At 39.3% G+C, this 22,022-nt stretch overlaps 1 protein-coding gene across 2 annotated transcripts in view; it reads right to left on the bottom strand.

Moving 5' to 3' along the window:
• The window catches only part of DNAJC5B (DnaJ heat shock protein family (Hsp40) member C5 beta), a 113,180-nt gene extending 92,265 nt beyond the window's left edge, over positions 1–20,915 (bottom strand). Inside the window, exon 1 of one of the 2 annotated variants that reach the window (XM_036742178.1) lies at positions 20,675–20,915. In XM_036742178.1, coding sequence (XP_036598073.1) covers positions 20,675–20,689 — 15 coding nt within the window. In that variant the 5' untranslated portion in view covers positions 20,690–20,915. The remainder of the gene's footprint in view (positions 1–20,674) is intronic. The other variant, XM_036742179.1, reaches the window with a different exon arrangement.
• Positions 20,916–22,022: the final 1,107 nt, after the last annotated feature.

Genomic DNA, 22,022 nt, shown 5'->3' with positions numbered 1-22,022 from the left:
AAATGAGGAAACTGAGTCTCGGAGAAGTTAAATGACTTGCCCAAGGCCACTCAGATAATGAGCGAAAGAGTCACAGTTTTAACCCTAAGTCTTCAGACTCTCAGTCCAATAATTTTTCCATTATGCTAAGCTCTAACTCTGAGATTTTATGAGTCTGTCAATATGGCAGTAGAGGAGATTACATTGTTCAAAGTAAGGAGATAGAATAGAAGAGGAAAGCAGCTTTGCATGTTAAGAAGGGTCTACAATTATATGGAAATCCACACACAAGATTGAAAGCATGGTGGAAAACACTTGGGGGAGAGTTGTTATTTTGTTTAATGGGCAGGAAAGGGGAGAGAAGTCATTATGAGAGTATAATAGGTATTGCCCAACCAGACAGAGCAGGGGTTCTTAATCTTGTGTGTGTGTGTGTGTGTGTGTGTGTGTCCTGATCTCTATCTTAGACTTCTTGGTTTCCTTCAGGTCTGTTAAATCTCTGACTTTTACAAAGAAGTCTTTCCTAATCCTCCTTAACACTCATGCCCTTCCTCTGTGAGTGCCTCTAATTTATCATACACACATACATGTATGTGTGTATATATGCATATGTGTTTATATGTATATGTACATATATTTGTACAAAGTTGTTTTTTTGTTGTCCCCCTAATTAGACTGAAATCCTTGAGGACAAGGCCTTTCTTTGTGTCCCCAGCACTTACCACAGCACATACCGAATGCTTAATAAGTGTTTCTTGACTTGACTTGGTGTAATAAATGTTTGATGACTTGGTGAGGTCTATGGTACTTTAGGATTCAGGATTTAGGATTCATAATGTTTTTAGATGCATAAAATAAAATGCACAGGCTTGCAAAGGAAGCCACATTATATTGAAATAGTTATCAAAAAAATTTTAAAACAAGTTTATGGACCCCAGGTTAAGAGCCCCTAAGATAAAGGACCTAGATAACACTTTACAATACAGAAGACAAAACTAGTATAGAGGCAAAGTATGAGAGGGATAAGAAAATTCAACCAGTCTATCAACAAACATTTATTAAGTACCTACTATATGCCAGGCACTGTGCTAAGTGCTGGGGATACAAACAAACGGAAAAAACAGCCACTGATCTCAAGAAGCTTATAGTCTAATGGAAACTAAACAATTATATCAAAACAAGCTATATGCAGGATGAATTTGCAATAATCAATAGAGGGAATGCAGTAGAATTAAGAGGGATCAGGAGAAGATTCTTACAGAAGGTGAAATTTTAGCTGAGATCTAAAGGAAGCCAGGGAAGCTAGAAGGTAGACATAAGAAGGGAAAGCACTCCAAGCAGAGGGGACAAGCAGAGCCAGGAAATGGAGTGTCATAACAGCAAGGAGGCCAGTGTCCCTGGATCACAGAGTATGTGAGTAGAGGATGGGGAGAGGGCATGAGGTGTAAGAAGATTGGAAAAGTGGGGAGCAGGTTATAAAGGGCTTTGAGCACCTAACAAAGCTTTTTATATTTGATCCTGGAGGTAAAAGGAAGCTACTGGAGTTCATTGAGTAGGGGGTGACATGGTTAGACTTGTGCTTTAAAAAGATCACTTGGAGGACTCATGGTGGAAAGTACCATTCACGTCCAGAGAGAGAACTATGGAGTCTGAATGCAAAGTGAAGCAAACTATTTTGTTTTTTCTTTGTTTGTTTTGTCCTGTTTTGTTTTTTCTTTCTCATGGTTTCCCAATTTATTAGAATTCTTCTATACAACATGACTAATGTGAAAATATGTTTAATAGGAATGCATATGTAGAGCCTGTATCAGATTGCAGGCCATCTTGGGGAGGGGGAGAAAATTTAAAACTTATGGAAGTGAATGCTGAAAACTAAAAATTAATTAATTAATTAAAAAAAAAGATCACTTTGACCGCTGAGTGGTAGGATGGAGTGGGGAAAGACTAGAAGAGGCAGACCCGCCAGCAGACTATTGAGGTGCTCAGAGCTTACATCAGAGGAGAGAAAGGGATGTATGCAAAAGATCTTACAAAGGTAAAGTCAACAGGCTCCAGCAACAGATTGGATGTGGGGAATGAGAGAGAATGGAAGAGTCAAGGCTGACTTCTAAGTTCCATGACTGGATGTTTAGGAGCATGTTGGTGCCCTTAAAACTACCAGATTGGGACAATATCTTTTTTCAGCTATATTCAGGGGTGAAAGTCTTATTCATTCAAAGCATGGGCACCATGCACTGGGTATAGAGAGAAGGTCCACCTTCTCTCCCCGAACCCCCATGCCATTTTTGGCCCTGTGGCCTTGAGAATCAAGCTTAGGGTTTTGGTGTGTTTCATTTGCCCTTTTAGGTTTTAAGGCACAGGCAATGAGATCCCTGGACCCAGGATCTTGAGACACAGTGACGTTGACAGCAAAGACAACATTGCCCCATTTCTTCTACTACAAAAAAAGTGCTGCTATAAATATTTTGGTGTATATGGACACTTTCTTTTTATCATTGATCTCCTTAGGATATGCCTAATTTGTTGTTCAGTTGTTTCAGATTCTTCGTGACCCCTTTTGGGGTTTTCTTGGCAAAGATGCTGGAGTGGTTTGTCATTTTCTTCTCCAGCTTATTTTAGAGATGAAGAACTGAGGCCAAACAGGGTTAAGTGACTTGCCCAGGGTCACACAGCTAGTAAGTGTCTGAGGCTGGATTTGAACTCAGGAAGATGAGTCTTTCTGACTCCAGGCCTGGTATTCCATCTGCTGTGCCACTTAACATCTCATATGCCTAACGATGAATGGGATTTCTGGGTTATAGACATTTTAGTCACTTTCTTAGCATTTTTACAAATTGCTTCCCAGAATGGTTGGACTGACAAATGTGGACCATAATTGCACCAACTATACGTTGGTGTGCCTATCTTTCCACCACACCCTAAGGACTATGAGACTTTTCCATTTGATTGGCAGATGAAACTTGCAGGTGTGTGCTCTCCCATTAGAATATGAGCTCCTGGGGCAGCTAGGTGATACAGCGAGTAGAGCACCAGCCCTGGAGTCAGGAGGACCTGAGCTCAAATCCAGCCTCAGACACTTGACACATTTACTAGCTGTGTGACCTTGGGCAAGTCACTTAACCCCAATTGCCCTGCCAAAAAAAAAAGGCAAAAAAAAAAAAAGAATATGAGTTCCTTGTCTGAGTGCAGATGGAGGTGAACTATTTGCTCTTTTATTTTCCTTCTTTTTTGGTTTCATTTCTTCTCTTTCATGATTCATTCCGTTGGTTATAATTCTTCTTTGCAACTGGACTGCTATGTAAATAAGTTCAATGCAAAGGTATATGTAGAACCTTTGGATTACATGCCATCTTGAGGGGAAAGGGGAAGGAGAGGGAGGGAGAGAAAATTTGGAACTCAGAAACTTGTAGAACTTGTAAACTAAAAATAAAGAATAAATTTTTAAAAAAGAATATGAGCCCCTTAAGAGCAGGGACTGTCTTACTTTTCTATTTGTGCTTTACACATAAATGCTTTTTCATTCATTCTTTCATTCATTTCATTCAAAATCTCTCTAATATTAACTATTCCCATATTTTGTCATCTTTACCAGTTTTCTGGGTGCAAGATAAAATTTCAGAGTCATTCTGATTTGCATTTCTCTCATTATTAGAGATTGGGAACATTCTTTCATATGGTTGTTGTTAATCTGCAGTTTTTTTGAGATTATTTATTTCTTTTGACCACTTCAGATAGCATATTATTAACAGAGAGAAAGGATGACTACTTAACTTGAATTTAACTATTTTTTCCATCAGAATAAATGATTTTCAAATGGGAAGAGGGGAAAAAATGACATTATGAGGAAATTGAAGGCCAAGGTAAATGAGGAAATGGTAAGAGAATAGTTGGCTAATTTAAAAGAGTTCAGACCCTAAGAATAAGAAATTTCATCTCAGGATATTGAGAGGGATAGAAAATGTGATCGTGGAAACACTGTTTTTGAAAACTTATAGTGAACAGAAGAGGGACCAAAAGACTAGAGAGAGGCAAATGTTATCTTCATTTCCAAAGAGAAGGAATGGTAATTCCTGAAGAACATAGTCTGGTCGCTTGCCATTGGTACTTGACAAAATTCTAGAGCAGATTATTAAACAGATGGTTTGTGAGCATTTAGAACAGAAAGTAGCGATCACTTAGAAGCCAGCACAAGCTAAATAAGAGCAAGACATGCCAAATTAACTTCATTTTCTTTCTTTAAAAAAAATTAGGATTACTAGACTGGAAGAGCAGAGAAGTGCCATTGACACAGTGTATCTGGATTTCAGTATGATTAAACAAAATTTGTCATGACATTCTTAGAGACAAGATGGAGAAATGTGAGCTGGATAATTGTTCAGTTTTGCTTATAAGTAACTACGTAAAGTACTCAAAGAAAGCTGACATATTCATGGGTATCAAACAAAAGATGTTCAATGGTGACATGTCGCAGGACTTTGGGGCTAGCCTTGTTTTGTTTACCATTTTTATCAACAATTTGGGGAAAGATATGGGCCTCCCAAGTTGGCAGATAATACAAATATAGGGGAAATAGCTTGTGCATTAGATGACAGAATACAGATTCAATAAAATCTCAAAAGGATGGAATGATGGGCTGAATCTGACTAGATAAAATTTAACAGAGATCAATTTAAAATCTTGTATTTACTTTCAAAAAGTTAATCACAAAAATACAAGGTAGAGGAGAAATGGCTTGACAGCAGGTAATGTAAAAAAAAAAAGCAACTACCAGTTTTCATTGATCAAAAGCTCAAATAGTGTTTGTTATGTAGCTGCTAAAAACATGACCTTCAGCCCTGGAGTCAGGAGGACCCAAGTTCAAATCCAGCCTCAGACACTTGACACTTACTAGCTCTGTGACCTTGGGCAAGTCACTTAACCCCAATTGCCCTGCCTTCCTCCCTCCAAAAAAATAAATAAATAAATAAAAATGTGACCTTAGTCTCTATTAATGGAATTATGATGACACATCAAGGGACGTCATAATTGCAATATACCCTGCTCTAGGGAGACAAAGTCTAGAGTACTGTGTTCAGTTTTACATTTTAAAAGGGAGTTGACAAATGGAAGAAAATCCACGAAGGTCAGGATGGTGAAAAGACTCGAAAAGGAAGAGCTGAGAAAACTGAGAATGTTTAGCTTGGAAAATAAAAAGCTTAGGGGAAAATGTGGCAGAGGTTTCAAATATTCAAAGGCTCATCATAGATGTAACAAGATTTCATCATACATCATGCATATGTAAATACATCATACAGCATATATGAAAACCTGGGGTGTTTTGCCTGTGGTTACACATACAGAAGAAGTGACTCCTAATTGCCTAAGAGGAGATGAACAGACACTTCCTACCTACATAATGGAGGGAATTAGTGGTAGAGATTCTTGGGAGAGAGACAGTTGTGATCTGAGACATGCGGACAGAACACCCTGAGGGTGACTGAGGTAGAGTAAAGATAAAGGTCATGTGAGGAGGATGATTTCAGAAAAAAACTGGAAAGACTTATATGAACTGATGAAAAGTGAAGTGAGCAGAACCAGGAGAACATTGTATACAGTACCAAGCAATATTGTAATGATGATCAACTGTGAAAGACTTCACTACAAAGAACGATACAATGATCCGAGACAATTACAAAGTACTTGTGATGAAAGATGTTATTCGTTTCTAGAAAGGGAACTGTTAAACTCTGAGTGTAGATTGAAACATATTGTTTTTCACTTTCTTTTTTATAGGTATCATATTGCTTGCTTCCTCAATTCATGGAGGAAGGGCTGGAAGGGAGGAGAGAAAATTTTAAAATATGAATGTGAAGAAAGGTATAGGTCATGAGAGTTGAGAAGTTTGATAAAATTTAAGGCCAGAGAATTCAAGGAAACGTCAACCTGTCAATCTATTGAATTTTCCAAGTATGATATGGGAAGGGAGACTATGAATTGGTACTAAATCCTTGAGAAGGGACAGAGAATGACTTAGAGGCTGATAGATTACAGGGATATGAATGGCATGAACTTCAAAAGAGGAAAGTTTCCAGAGTGAAGGGGCCAGGAGGAGCTACTCAAAGTGGCAGTATGGAGCAAAAGATATTGTCAACTCCTCCTTCTGGCCCATCGTATTGAGGGCATAAGAGTTGAAAACAGATACTACTGAAGATGTCCAAAGATAAGCTATCCTTTGGAAAAAATACAGGCTTCTATGAGTGCAAGTGAGGAAAAATTGTCACAAGAAGAAGAAATATAATATGAAGGGGAGTTAATAATAGAGCAAAGGGCTCTGGAGAGCATAGTGGAAGGAGAGAGCTTAGAAGGACAGGGCTTAGGAAGAGTGCTTGAGATTAATGGGGATAAGAATTCTGGGAGAAGTAACTGGGGAAGGGGATTTTGGCCTTTAGTTTATTGTGACTCTGAATCATAGAGATTAGGGGAATAAGAGTTAGCAAGCCTTAGGATGCAGGAAATATCAATTGATCAGAGCCCACATTCCTCTGGGGTCCTGTGATGAAATAAAACCTCCCAGTATGAGGGCATAATCACTATTAATCATGTACTCTGTCTCTACACACCAGGTAGCTGGGAATGGAGGTGGTAGGGATTCAAGGCATATTATACCTGGTGGAAATAAGGAAATCAGGTCCTCAGGGTTAGACTCAAACACATGTAATGCTAGTCCTGCCATCTCCTTCCAAGGTGTATTCCAAGATTTTCAGTATGTGAAACATTCACTAAGCTCACAGGTTAGATTAGGAAATTCTGGATCTGGCCCTGGGCTTGCTGGCTCTGGTTTAGATGGGGATCAAGCAGCATGAGATTTTATGTGGGCAAAGATTCAGAAGCAACGTTTCTAGTGGCTAAGGTTCAGATCCAGGCTGGGGCTAGTCAACCTAGAGACCAGTGACTTTGGAACAATCCAAGGTTTCAGCTCCATTCCAGGCTAGAATACACGCCCAAGATTCCACTGATAGACATGCATAGTACCAAGACGTATGGCTCCTGGCTGTACTAAGGAAGACAGCCATACTCAGTACTACATGCTCTGAAACTATGCATACTTTGTACTCTTTCTTCAAAAAGAAAGTCAAAAAAGTAGACACGGTGAATACAAAATACCGTAGCTAAAAATGATATTGTCTGTATCTTAAATCAGTTATCTCCACTGGGCATCTGCTGCCCTGCCTAGTTTCAACTCTACAGAACAAGAAGTCCCTTGGGATAAGCTCATTACTTCTAAACTCACCACCATGCTGCTAACTCTAGCCTTTACTGACACCACCCGAAGAATGGAGTACCAAACTGTTCCCGATGCTTTCCTTGATAGAGGGCAGAACCAGGACTCAGTTCACTCCACTCTGCATCTGCTACCCTGCCTTGTTTAAACGTCACAGGACAAGATGCCTCTAACAAGGCTCAATGCCAGGTACCTTCTGATGTTCCCCCTCCCCCTGCCCATTCTCGCTTTCCTTCCCTCTTTTGTGTGATCTCTCCACCTTTAGATTCTATGCTCCTTGAGGGCAGGAATCTTCTCCTTATTAGTATAATCCATCCCTCAACACAGTGCCTGGCACATAGTAGGCATGTAATAAATGTTTATTTGATTAGATTGGTTTAGCAGACAGGCAATGACTGATTATTGATGTAGGAATCATTTCAGAATTAGCTACCTATGTATAATCATTATCATCATGCATTAGAGTAAAGATCAGGAGAAAGATTAAATATGAAAAGTCATTGCATGCAATTATAGTATCTCCAACCTGACCTATTTAAGTAAATTGTTGACTCCAACAAATGGGAAATAGATACAATTTAAGATATTGACTGATTATTAGCATTTCTTAGATAATTTTGATTGATATAAAATTAGTCTATGAGAAGACCAAACCAGCCAAGAACTCACTTTCACTCACAAATACAGATCTCATTGCCAAGCAGAGAAAAATGACAGCCAAGGTCAACATTAATATTTAGACTATAAACTCATTTGCAAAACATTCAAAATAAAATGGTTGAAGATCCTAGCACTAGAGCTGGAAGGAACCTTAGAAGCCATCTATAAGCAACTTTTCCTTAAAAAACAGCACAAAGAAGTAGAGAGGGAAACAAATCAATGGAAAGCTTTTCAGAAGAACCAAATTAGCCCAGCTCACTCCGAAAGTACACTTAGGTGAAACTGGAAGGAGTTAACAAATAAACATGAAATGCAACAGATCTGCCAACATTCCACTAATTACGTATTCCCATCAATACTGACAGTAAAATCACTACCATTTGTGTCCCAGACCTGAGTTAATGATGCTGTGCGAAAATTGAACATAGCACTTAGGAAGATGAAATTAGAAATGATATCTGCATCTTACCAAATATACACATTGAAGGCTGTGGGGGGGGGGTCACACAATTTAAAAAGCATCCAGGGATTGCTTTTCAAGATATTTAAAATTGGGGAAGACTTCAATAGAATAGAGAGGATCTTGAAACTTGATATCTATAATACATAAGGAACTGCTTAAAAGTCCCAGCAGTAATTGCTAGTCTACAACTGATAAATATTCAAGGACGATGAACAATTCTCAAAAGAGGAAGCATCGATTACTAATAATCACTTGAAAAATCTAGTATTCTACCATTAATCAGAGAAGCAAATCAACATAGCTTTGAGGAACTATCTTGATCCCATGAAGTTGGCAAAGATAATTAAAAGCAACATAATTCAAGACTAGCAGGGATATGGAAAAACAGGTGAATTCATTAAGTAGTGGTGAAATTAAACTTTTTAGAAGCTTTTGGGAGAGCAAATCTGGTAGAATTAGTACAAGTTACAGAAATGATCATAATTTTTGATTTAATAATTACCATTGTGTGGGAATATACAACAAACGTATTATCAGAAATTTTAAAAAGGGTTATCTCTTGAGTTTTAAAGGATTTTCATGGCAGAAATATTTATGAAAACAAAGAACAAAAAAAGAAAGAAAGCTAAATACCCAATGACAAGGCAACGGTTAAATAAATCATGAAACATTAATATAACGGAATATTGTAATGCAATTGATTGACAAATATGAGCAATACATGGATTCTGGAAAGGCTTTCTATGAAATAATTAAAATATAAATAGTTATTAGCAAGGTTATTGGTTTGCATTGATGTTCAATGTTAAGTTTCTGAGAAAACATTTCATTGTTTAAACTAGTTTAAAATATATTTTGCATATATGTCTCTCTGATAAAGGGGAGGGCAGGAATTATTTCATTTCTATTTCTAAATCCCCAACGCCTAGCACAGTGCCTGGCACATAATAGGTGATTAATACGTATTTGTTGGTTCACTGATTGAAACAGCAGAACTCTGGTTCAGACCCAGGTCTTCTGAAGCTAAATCTGGTGTTTCACCCATGGAACTAGGCTGTCTCAGTGTAGCAAGACGAGGTGGAAAGAGTAACGCACTCAGAAGGATTTTAAGAGGCTAGGAAAAGTCAGTGGAAAAAATCTATAATTGTTTCCCCTGGAAATATTGTTAAATCACCTGGGAAACAGAAAAATAGCTTAATTCGAAGTACATTTTAAATTTTATATGGTGAAATAGGCTGTTTGCAAGTCTCACCCTCTGGAAGCCCCACCAGAATTCTCTTCAGCGGCCTGCTATCTGGACAACTACCTAGCTTGCTCTAAATAAGTAGTCTAGCTCTGATCTGAAGAAGGGCAGGGCTCTTGTACCACCAAAGCCTCAAGATCCATGTGCAAGGCCTTATGAAATCATTTTCTTACGGAATAAACTTAGGTTTTCCTCTGACCTGGTAGCATATGTTAAATACATCCTTAGGAGACCAGGGGAAAAACAGGTTTATTTTGTCACCTTAAGAAAACTATAGGGTTCATACCTGGAAGGAACCTAGCACTTCATTTTACAGATGACAAACCCGAGGCCCAAAGAAATAAGGTCATGCCAGTAGTAACTGGCAAGGCTAGGATTTGAACGTAGGGTCTTCATCCTCAAAATCCAATGCTGCTTCTACTACACATGAGACTAAGATCATGCCATCTGCAACCCAAAGCTTCTTACATGTAATACTTTTCAAAAATTTCCTATTTAGAAAGCAATCACGATCTCATGGAAAAAGAACTAGATTTAGAGTCAAAAGACAAAGATTAAAATCTCAGTTTTGTAATTTCACCTCTTCTGGCCTTAGCTTCCTCATCTTAAAAAGATTAGGGAGTGGACTATATGATCTCTAAGGCCCTTGATGAATTTATGAACCTATGATACTAAATGTACCTTCGAAAGGAATAGAAGTGCAGAAGATATGTCACTTTATTTCCTGTTTATCAGATATATTAGTAGGTCCTCCTTCCCCCAAAAGCTAGGTCAAGCTGAGGGCAGCTTCATCTATATTAACATCCGCAGAACCTTTGTCAGGTTGAGCACAGGTCCACTTGTAGGGCATATCCCAGGGGTGTGCTGTTTGTTGGCTACAGAGAGTTGATTGTTAAATTGTTGTTAAATTTTCATTATGAGCATGTATACCTTGGACATTGGCAAACATTACCAATAAGGGCATGGATGATTGTTTTGTTAATTATCTAGACTTAAGAAAGTAATGGGAAAAATGGTAATAATTCAGATTAAACTTTAAAGTATTTCAAGGGTAATTTTTTTCTAACCAGAGAACAAGTTGTTAAACATTTACCAGCACACCTCTGGGATAATTCAAAGGTAGGAAATAAGCCCTCTGCAATTTGGCTTCTGTCCTACCATTCAGCTGAAACTGGTCTCTCCAAAGTTTGCAATGATCCTTCAATTGATGAATGTAAGAGTCTTTTCTCAGTCCTTATTCCACTTGCCTTCTCTGCAGCATTTGACACTGTTAATCACTTCCTACCAGATTCACTTTCCTCTCTGGTTTTTTGGGACACTGGCATCTGCTTGTTCTCTTCAACTGCTCCTCAGCTTCCTTTGCTGGTTTTTCATCCATATCATGCCCACTGACCATTGATGTCTCCTCCCTTCTTCCCATGACTCTGTCCTGGTTCCTCTTTGTCTCACTTGTTGAACCCATGTTATAATCAACCTCTCTGCAAATGATTTGCAATTCAATATATCCATCTCCGGTCTCTCTGGAGCTAGTGTATTGCATTAAGCTGCCTTTTGGATACCTTGACCTGTATATCCCATAGACACCTCAAACTCATCTTGGTATTATGAAACTAGCTGCCCTTTGTTGTATTGTTTCTCCAGATCCATTTTCACAGGACCAATTAATTATTTTAGGCTAGGTATACTCATATTTTGAAAGGAAAAATACAATATGAGATAATATGTTATTTTTTAGCATAACCCAAAAAACCAGTTACAATTGAACATTTTTAAATGAATGAACACATGCAAAAGCATCTATTAATCCCTTACTATGTGTCAAGGACTGTGCTAATCCCAGGGATACATGTACAAAAAATGAAGACAATGTTGACTTCAAGGAGTTTGTAGTCTCATAGGGGAAGGTAGTACATATCATGGAGTGGTAGCCAGGGAGAAATATTTTGATTTGGGAAGTTGTAGAAATGATGATTAAAACCATAAAGGGGGAAATTGTGGTATTATTTCCAGGAACAATAGTAGAGATGATTTGATTGTGGTTTGAAAATTGTAGTGGGAGGAGGGAGGTACCCATGAATGGACTGGTGAAGAATTAACTAAGGACTAAAGTGCAGGATGGCTCTATCAGGGCCCAGATGTAAAGGAAGACTAAGGCAACCATCAATCTGGACAGCTGGGCCCTAGGGCAGGAGTTGTGGGCATAAAAAGGTGAAGTCCACCAGGGAGTTGTTTCTGTTCAATGAGGGAGTGAAATGAAGCTTGACTGGAACACACAGGAACTGGAATCACAATAGGAACATTTTTCTTCTTATATTTAGTAATTATTTTGAGTGTACGTTTCAATCAATCCATGCCTTTTCATCCTATGCAGCTCTTGTCCATGTTTTCTTACAAATCCTCCATATGGACACCATCCAATACACTAAGGGCATTCCTTTAAGATTTTCAATATAATATAGGTACCTGGGGAGCACACAGGCTTTCAGACTGCTATTCTTCCTTCTTGCTACTTGACTGGCCTATCGCCTTTTCTGGTCATACACTCCTAGTCAATTGCTGGAATCTAATACTTTGTTGGAAATATACTGCAGCCCACTGACACCCAACATTTATCTCCTTGGTTTGAGTGGCCCACAAATTTTTGCTGTTTTTTGGAGATAGTGTTTTTCCACAATTGGCAGCCATATAGCATTGATAGAAGAATATCAGATTAAACTATGAGCCTTTTACTGCTTGGACCCAGGGAGGCAGTTTCCAAGAGGTAAATTTAGGTTTTATATAGATAAGGAAAAACTGTCCTGTTTTGAGAATTATCCAAAAGGGACATAGGCTACTTTAGGAAGCAATGAGTTCCCTTTCACTGGAGGTCTTCAAACAAAGGCTTAGTGATAGATGGTCAAGATACAGTGTGGGGCAACCTTATTCACCTGTGGCTTAGTCCCTGAGGTTCCTTCTAATACCGAGGTTCCATGATTCTGTAACTATTAAAATATTTGAAAGGAAAATTTGGATACACCCTTTCTAAAGTATTAATTGCCATGGAATTGGGCTCAATATCTGTTTCCCTTTGGATAGTCACTGTATATGTTAGGTCTTTGGTTTATGAAGAGTGGTGGCTGGATGAGAGAATATGAATTGGATGACAAAATATAAATTTTATTGTGAACAGTTTATTTCATTTAAATGTAAAATATACTTGAATCTTTGTCCATGATTTCATTAGGGGGACCCTTCTCTTTGGACAGGGAGAGAAAAGGCAATAAAAATATTTTTTCCCACCACTCAGTCCTGAAGATCGTTAAAGGAGATAGAGGTGCTATTGCAATAAATTGTGCCTGCCTTGCTGGCTTTGTGACCCTAGGCAAGTCCCTTAACCCTGTTTGCCTCAGTTTCCCCACCTATAAAATGAACTGCAGAAAGAAATGGCAAACCACTCCAGGATCTTTGCCAAGAAAACCCCAAATGGGGTCATGAAGAATCGGACACAACTGAAACAACTCAAGAACAAAAAAAAATGCCTAGGCTGATGAGCTGCCCAAAAAAGATAAAAACTTCATTGACAAAGTTGGCCTTTTCAGATGAATAGAGTAAGTATGACTTGAGAGATGCCAAAAGCCTTCTTCCCTCAGTTTCAACCAAAAGAACCTCCTCTGATGACTCACCAATGAAGGTCTGTCTTTCCTAGCATTAATGATGCTCCTTTGTCATCAATGGAGAGCAGGTGCTGAGAGAATGTGGCACAAGAACAATAACTTTAATAGAAGGAGAGATGAGACTCCATGCCATATGATGGAATTCTAAGTAGCCAAGTAGCCACTTCCCAATTGTGTCTGTGGCTAAACTTGCTCTCTTTAGTCAGAGAGTAACTTATTCCTTGTGCAGATACTCACAAGACGTACGGGAAAGGGCCAGCAGGAAAATTTCAGCTTTGCATTTGTTGACTCCACCTGGGATAATGTAGACAGGCCTGAGGCTCCACCTCTTTTCAGCCTTCACAGGCCCAGTTTGTGACCTAGGCTTCATTGCACAAGCTCTGGATGAGTGGGTGGGAGTTTGGGTGGAGGTGGGGCAGAGTCTGAGGAGGGAAAGATTTTGTAGCTAGGATCACCAAGGCCTCAGGAGGCAGAAATGATAAACTGGAAATTCACTAGAGTCACTAGGACTAAATAACCTCAGGGCATCTGGGAAGACAATTTGGGTGGGAGTGGGGTGGTGGGTTCTTTCTTCCTCTCCATGGCTGTTTTGTACAAAGTCTGCCTCTTCCCAATAGAAGGGAAACTTTCAAAAACTTCTTTGGCCTGAGGGAGAGAGGGATTTGAAAGTTCTCAACCTCAACTAGAGAGTCTGAAAATAAATCCCATCTTTGTCCACTTTTGCAATCATTCCAACAGTTTAATACCATAGGATGTGAAGAAATTGCTCAACTGATTACACAATTTTTGAAATGAATGCTAAAGCTGAAAAATATTACAGCAGTGTGTTTAAACTGTGTGCCATGAATGAGGGTTCTTACTTCTTGGCAACCTTTGAAAAAAATTTTTTTCCAAATAGGATCTGTCTGGAAAACCAAAAACATATGGAAGTACCTTCTGTTGCATGCAATGTATACATCATACAATATATATTACAAAGCCTTGTAGTAGGTTTTTAAAAAAAAACTATCAACTTGCAAGATGTTCACCTCAATCACTGATATGTACAAGAAAAGGGATGGAAAATGTGATCCTTCTATCTTAAATTATTTAAAGGGCTGTCATGTGCAAAAGGGACTCTTTTTTTGGTTTGGGGTTTAGTTTAGTTTTGTTTTGTTTTCTGGTTGGCCCCACAAGGCAGAATCAGAAGCAATGGAAGGAAGCTGCAGAGAGTCTTAAACTCAATGTATGGAAAAACTTCCTAATGATTAATTTGAATTATTAAAAAATGAAATGGATTATCTTGGGAAGTAGTAGGTTCCCCTTTGCTAGGGGTCACCAAGTGGATGACCACTTGACAAGGATGTTGCCAAGAAGATTCCTGATCAGATTGGATTGGCTGACCTCTGTGTCTCTTCTGTGATTCTATGATCTTGAAATGAGGAGCACCACAGATAAGGATAGCCTGATTTCCTTCAGTCGTTCAACTCTGGGCTCATGCTAGCTTGCACTTGTTCTGCTTCAATGAACATTAATTATACATTGATTGTGTTGGGCAATATGGGTAATAACTGGAGAAGACACAGTACCTGTTTTGGAACAGCTTATAAACTAGTCATGGAAACAAGATATACTTGAAGAGACTGCCTTGCCCTTTATAAAGCAATCAGTAGTTTAGAAAGCCCTATCAGAAAGCTTCAAAGAAGTCTCAGAAATACATCCCTGTGAGGTTAAGCAGGGTGGGACGTTTTTACTGTTTTCTCTTTTGAAGCACTTATGTAATCAAGTGCCTTTGATGAGTGTGGCCTTTGTTTCTTTGATTAAATTGGGAGTCTTTGATGACCTGCTTACCTCAAAGGAAAGCCTAGTTTACATGGGTTTGCGTAGCATGTTTGTGATGCCCTTTGACTCTGAACAGGGTATATAAACTCAGAGGTTAGCATTTTGTTTGGGGATCTCACTCACTGGAAGAGTATTTTGGAGTCTCTGGGTAGCCGTTGTTAAGAGCCCCCTGGCTTTGAAGAAAACCCAGATGCTGGTGCTTCTCTTTTTGTTAACTATGTATGTGAGGTCTTGATCAGACAAAGCCTGTCTGTTGAATCATGTTATTTGATCTGTTGATATTTTCTGTTTGTAATTTCTATTTGTATTTGCTCTGAAGTTCAGGGTGCTGGCTTTTCCCCTCAGCTAAGTGAATGATCTATGCATGTTTAATTAAAGTGACATTGTAAACCCCTTAAAGTTGCTTTCCTTAGAAGAGCAGATCAAAGAAACTGTGCTGGCAGCTCTTATTGCTGGTCTTGTTGAGTCTTACACCCCCCTACAGCAGCTGCTAGCAGTATTGTTGTTACAAAAATGGCATAGTCAGCAGGATCTGTAGACTAAAGGAAAGTATGGCGTTTTGGAGTACTGAGATAGTGGTTGGATGTGTCCCAGTTATTGGGTTGCTCTTTATACTTGTGGTGGCTATGGTTCTGTGGAACCCCTGTGGAAGCCTGAAAGAGAACAGGCAAGTAACAGTGATGGGAGTGGTTTCCTGGGAGCCCAGAGCAGGGCCCCTGGGAGATAACCTCTCCTTGAAGTAGTGTGGCAGAATGGAAGGAGCCCTGGACCAGGAGACAGAAGTTCCAATCTCAGTTTTGCCAAGAGCTCCGGAGGTGACCTTGGATTTAACCTCTTTGAACTTCATCAGAATGAGGGAAAGGATTAATTATCTCTTTTAGTCTAAAAATGTATGATGCTATGATTTTTTTTACATGGAGTCATCTCATTGAACATTTCTAAAGCCATATGTAAGATGCTACTTAAAGAAATTTAAAATAAGAAAGAGATCATTGCAGGGAGGAGTTAGTCAGGGTAGCAGAATGACAGAGATATGTTAGGTAATGTGGGTAGGTCACTTACTGTGGATGGGTGTTATAGCCCCACACTGCCTGGTAAAATGTGAGCATATATTTACTCATACTCATATATTATACATATATACGTACATGTGTATATGTGTACAAATAATGTTTAACTCTATTGAAAGTTTAATGATTGAAAGATCATAAAGGATCATGTTCTGTGTATTCATGGCAGAGAGCCTTTTTGAGTGAATAGTAACTACTGAGAGGCAGAATATCACAATGGAGAGAGCAGGGAGTCATGAAGGCTCAGATTCAGATTCCTCCCGTCATTTAACACTTAATTTCCCTGAATCTCAGTTTCCTCATCTGTAAAATGGAAGTAACAATACCTATAATTCGATACCTATAATTCAAAAACAATACCTACTCTATTAGGTTTCTGAGAGGTTCAAATGAGATGTTGTATATAAAGCACTATGCATATCTGTCTTTTTTGTATTGGATCTGTGATTTTGTTGGTGAAGGGAGCTACCAGTGAGAAATTTCTTCTATAAATACATATTGGCATTTTCTTCGTAATTTATAATGTTAGAGAGCTGTCTTAAAAGTTTTACATAAATGTCATATGCCATTATTATCCTGCCCATTCTGGGGCAGCATTGTTCTTGATCCTGAGAACCCAGAAGATCTATTAATTATCATTATTTTAAAATGTCAATCCTAGAACCTTCCATCCTACTAAGAAAGAATTCTTTGCTTAGATCTAGAGTTTACTTCTTGGTGCTTTTTGTTTTATATTTACAATTACAGATTATAGAGCTCCTGGAATTTAGTTTACTTGGATAATACAGGTAGATTATGAGTTTGGTCCAGAGCTGGACAGACAAAAGAGAGCAGGCCAGATCATCTTCAGAGGATGGCAAGGCTCCTTTAATGACCCCAAGATTCCCATGAAAGCAAAGGCCCAAAGAATGCAAAATGAATATCACATAGAGGGGAGTAGAGAGGCACATGGTAGGTGTGAGCAGATCACAACACGTAATCAATGAAGAATTTTGTGGAAGAACAAAAGTAAATGACGTTACCAAGGAATTACATGATAGGAAGAGAAATGGGTTGGTCATGTGTAAAAGGCAAAGGATGACAGAGATTCAACCAGAATGTTCTACAGGGTCCTTGCAACATCAGAAAAAGTCAAGGAAGGCCTGCAGCATGTTGAGTGAACCCTTCATGGTGAATTTATTGAAAGACATGAACAAGATGGGTAGGCATGGCTGGTTTACAAATTGCATCATTGCAGAGGGCTTCCAAACTGATAAGATTTCAGATCCATTTGAGTATCATTGTTATGTTTTTTCATCATAGTTAATGGTTTGAGAGGCACCTCTTCTCCTCGGATCCCTATGATGGCTGGAGCCATAGAATCCTAAGCCAGGGAGAGATCTATGGCAGCTAGCTGGCATAGTAAAGGGATTTCTAGGCCTGGAGTCAGGAGGATCTCAGTTCAAATTCTGCCTTAGAAACTTACAAAGTGGGTGACCCTGAGCAAGTCATTTAACTCCTGTTTGCCTCAGTTTCCTCAGCTGTAAAATCACGGTAATAATAGTACCTACCTCCCAGGGTTTTTGTAAGGATCAAATGAGATATTTGCAAAGTGTTTAGCACAGTACCTGGCACACCGTGGTTGCTTAATAAATGCATGTTTCTTTCTTTCCATCTAGTCCAATGCACTTATTTTATAGATGAAGGAACTGAGACGTAGAAGTCAAGTGACTTGTCCACAGTCTCTTTGTCCTTGAGAACAAACAGGTTATTTTGAGTAGAAGAGCTTCTTTTAGATAACTTTTAAAATCTGCCTGACAGATTGATACTAGGGTACTACACTTGTAGTCAAGCAGATGAGGGTTCAGATTTCATCTCAGCTACAGAATTTGTTTTTCTTGTTGTTTTTTGTTGTTGAGTTGTTTCAGTTGTGTCCGTTCTTTGTGACCCCATTTAGGTTTTGTTTTGTTTTTTTTTGGCAAAGATGTTGGAGTGGTTTGCCACTTCCTTCTCCAGCTCATCTTATAGATGAGGAAATGAGGAAAAGAGGGTTAAGTGACTTGCCCTTGGTCCCATAGCCAGTAAGTGACTGAGGCCAGATTTGAACTGGGAAAGATGAGTATGCTTGACTCCAGGCCTAGCACTCCATCCACTGCTCCACATAACTAACTTAGTTGCTGCTCAACCTCTTTGTGCATTGATTTTCTAATCTATAAAATGAAGGAGTTGGACCCAGTGACTCTAAGATCCCTTTTATCTATGATCTGATGACCTACATAGAAGTACCTGTATTTGCTATTTATCACCTTCATAGCTAATAAGTGAATCTACTTTATCTTAAATTTAAATCTCCTTTGCATTGAAAGTACTACACTAGATCAAATGTGACTCAGTAAATTCATCCCATAATGAATACTCCCTGTGGGGTAGTGAAAGCATCATGGACTCCTTCAGAGTTGAGGGTCTCTGGTTCTTGCTCCATCTAGCTATCTGTGTGACCCAGGGCAAGCCCCTGAACCTCCCTAGGCCTCAGCTTCTTCATCTTCAAATGAAGAGGCTGTAAATGAAGGGACTTAGATATTTCCTAGTTCCCTTCCAGGTCTCAAGTTCTGTGGTATGTGACTAATACAACAGTTAAAAAAATCTATGTAATCCATAAACATAGACAGAAGAGAGTTAAAACATTCCATTCAGGGTGTCTTATGAATCTTGTCTGAAGTCAGCTCAGTTGTCAATCATTAAATTTAAAACTCATCCTGAAAAGTTTTTGTTTGTTTTTTAAATGAGATTCTTATTTCTAGGCACTGTGGAGAGGAGACATAAATGAGGTAGTTGTGAAAATAGTGCTGTATTCCTTGAGTGAAAGTTGGATGTAGGCTATAAAGCTAACGTACATAAGTATCTTATTTCTATCTGGCCCTCTGTATATATTTACCTCCTTGGAGAGTATTAGCCTTATTATCTTGATATATTTGTTCACAGAGTTGCTTAAGGCCAAAGACTTAAAAATTTGCTCCTACAGATGGAAATTAACCTTTTTTTTCTAGGCACTTTTGCCCTTGGGGTCCAGGAGGGCTAAGTAATCTACCTGTCAGAATGCTGGCTGGGAGCTGTCTGTGCTCCAAGGAGTGAACATTACAATAAAAGCTAATCCTTGGAGCTAATCTGTGAGTGATGGAGCAGCCTGACAGTCCTCCTCCGGGGGCTCTAGCACATCAGAAGCGCTGTCCACCTTAACCCTCAAGGATTCCAAACAGAGATGAGTCAGGACCTGGCACAGGCCAAGCATTCCCTCCCTGCTTGGTAAACAGAACAGCCCTTTGCCGTCACTCGGCTCCTTTCAGTGCCACAAGACTCCAGGAAGAAACAAATACTTTGGAAGCCAAAACCCCAAGGCAGGGTAAGAAAACAGAATTGTGTGCATCCTGAATGATGATTTCATTGGCAGGAGTTTCTTAAAGGAGAAACTCTGGATGGGTCCAGCTAAATGCCCGTTCTTGTGACCTTCCAAGCTAACAATTAAGCTCTTCTCTCCTGAAGTTTCTAGGGGTGACCTTTGGCTTTTTAACCTTGTCATTTCTAAATGAGATCTTTAGAACTATTCTTTGCAGCTAATGTGCATTCAGGTTTATTCATCTACCTTCATATGTCTCTCGGGCTACCTTCTGATATTATACTTTATTTAAATAATTGCTTTTTTTTCCTTTTTTCCTCTCATCTTTCCAGCCATTCTGGGAAGGACCTATTTAAAACACACACACACACACACACACACACACACACACACACACACACACACACATACCCCTAACCCTACTGAGAAGAGTGACTGGTTAGGCAGCAAGGTAAAACTACTTCAGCATCATAGAGGCAACCTGGTGTAAAGATCAGAGCACTGAACTTGGACTCAGGAAGACCTGGGCTTGAAACCTATCTCAGACACATATTAACTGTATGCCCCTGGGCAAAATCATTTAACTTCTCTGAGCCTCAGTTTCCTCATCTGTAAAATGGGCGTAATTACAGCACTTGGTTTATGGGGCTTTTGTGAGGATCAAGTGAGATGATCTATGAACTGTATTTTGTAAACATGAAAGTGCTATGTAAATGTGGCCTCTAGGGTAACATGTACTTTTTGCATGTTTCCAGTTATCTAACCAAAATTTTATATTTTACCACCTCTCTCCATCCTTTGACTGGGGGGTGGGGGGGGCAGGGTTCTGCCTAATGGAAGTTCTGCTTAATGGCCAATCTCCAATGAAGTTGTTTGGCCTACTTTGGGGAGACAACTCAATCATATTTTGGGGTATCTCCTTCCAAAGCCTTATGTGGATAGTTCCATGTAGGTTTATGGGCTTGTCCTTTTTTTCCATTTACTCAGAAGACCTTATGTTATATTTAAGTATCTTGATTGCCAGTTGAATAGGGTCCTATGATTCTAATGGTTGCTCAGCCTTCAGAGAATGATTTGAATGTTTAACTCTTTTCCTCCTCTTCCTTTAAATACCTGGCATTTCTGTTGTGGACTTAAGAGAAATCACTCACCCTGTCGGATGGCATGGCTCGCTAGTGCCTTCGAACTTCCTCTGGTAGAGTCACACCTGTAGTCTACCAATAGCTGAAACTCCTACTAACCCCCACTCTTCTCATGAGTAGAGAGAGAGCCATGCTCTGGATATTGTGATGTCACAGAGTTCAATTCTTGGTTTTCATGAAGGCCCCAGGGAGACCCAGAAGCTATTGGGCTTCAACTCCTACCCATGTTTAGATCATAGCATAGACCACCAAGAACCACCCTCCCCCCCATTCACGCTCAAGAACTTCATGAACAATGGATTTCTCAGGGTCATACACTGACCCACAGAATCATAGAACTTAGAGCTAAGTGCTGGAAGAACCTTAGAGACCAAACCCCTCATTTTACAAATGAGTCAAGGTTAACCAAAGAGGTTAAGAAACTTGTCCCAAGTCACACGGGAACTTAGCAGCCGAGCCAGGTTTAGAACTAATGTCACCTGATTCCCAAATCCAGTTTTCTTTCCAATACACTACATTGACTCACTAGCCAGCTCTCTAAATTACTTCATCATTGTGGTTTTCTGGTAGGTAGCTCATCTGTCAATCTTCCCAAAAATGTCTTCTGCCAGGGACCATTAGAACAGTTTATTATATGAACAAGAAACAGGAACATTGTGAGGTTCAATGACCTTTCCCCAAACAGATTATTATCAGAGCTAGCTCTGGCTAGAACGCAGAGTTCCTGACCTGCAAGAGCCCAGCACTAGAACAAATAGTATAATGTATTGATAAATAGTAGAACTTATTGACATGAAGAAGGATTGAAGCAACTGGATGTATTTAGCCTAGAGAATAGAAGATGTAGGCATGACAGAATAGCTGTTTTCAGATGTATGAAAACCTTCAAACATATGAAAGAGATTTGTTTTGTTCTGTGTAATTTCAGAGAGCAGAGTCAATGAGTGGAGGTCTCCAGCAGGCAGATCTTATTTTCTCATAAAGAAGAGTTTTGCAAGCGTTCAAAATGGTAAAAAATAGAATAGGCTGCTCTACAAGGGACTGAGGGCCCATCACTGGAGATGATTAAGCAGGGACTTGATAACCATCTGTCAGGGATGTTGTAAAGAAAATTCATTCTTTCCAATGCTGACATTCTATAATTCTGAAGTAGTCTCTAAGAAATGAACATCTAATTGCCGTAATCACAAACCTCCTTCCCCCTCTGCCCTGAGGTGCTCTGACATCCCATGGAACATTCATGGAATTGAGCTTAGAGCACATGTGGCCCCCTGGAGATGGTGCAAGGGGGAGGGGGATTAGGGAAGTGGGGTGGGGAAGGGATGGTTTACAATTAGAGACATTACATAAAGATATT

The sequence above is a fragment of the Trichosurus vulpecula genome, chromosome 1, assembly GCF_011100635.1.
Source record: "Trichosurus vulpecula isolate mTriVul1 chromosome 1, mTriVul1.pri, whole genome shotgun sequence".
In the NCBI taxonomy this organism is placed as follows: domain Eukaryota; kingdom Metazoa; phylum Chordata; class Mammalia; order Diprotodontia; family Phalangeridae; genus Trichosurus; species Trichosurus vulpecula.
The sequence above is the reverse complement of the archived record's forward strand: the minus strand, read 5'-3'. Positions and strand labels throughout refer to the sequence as shown.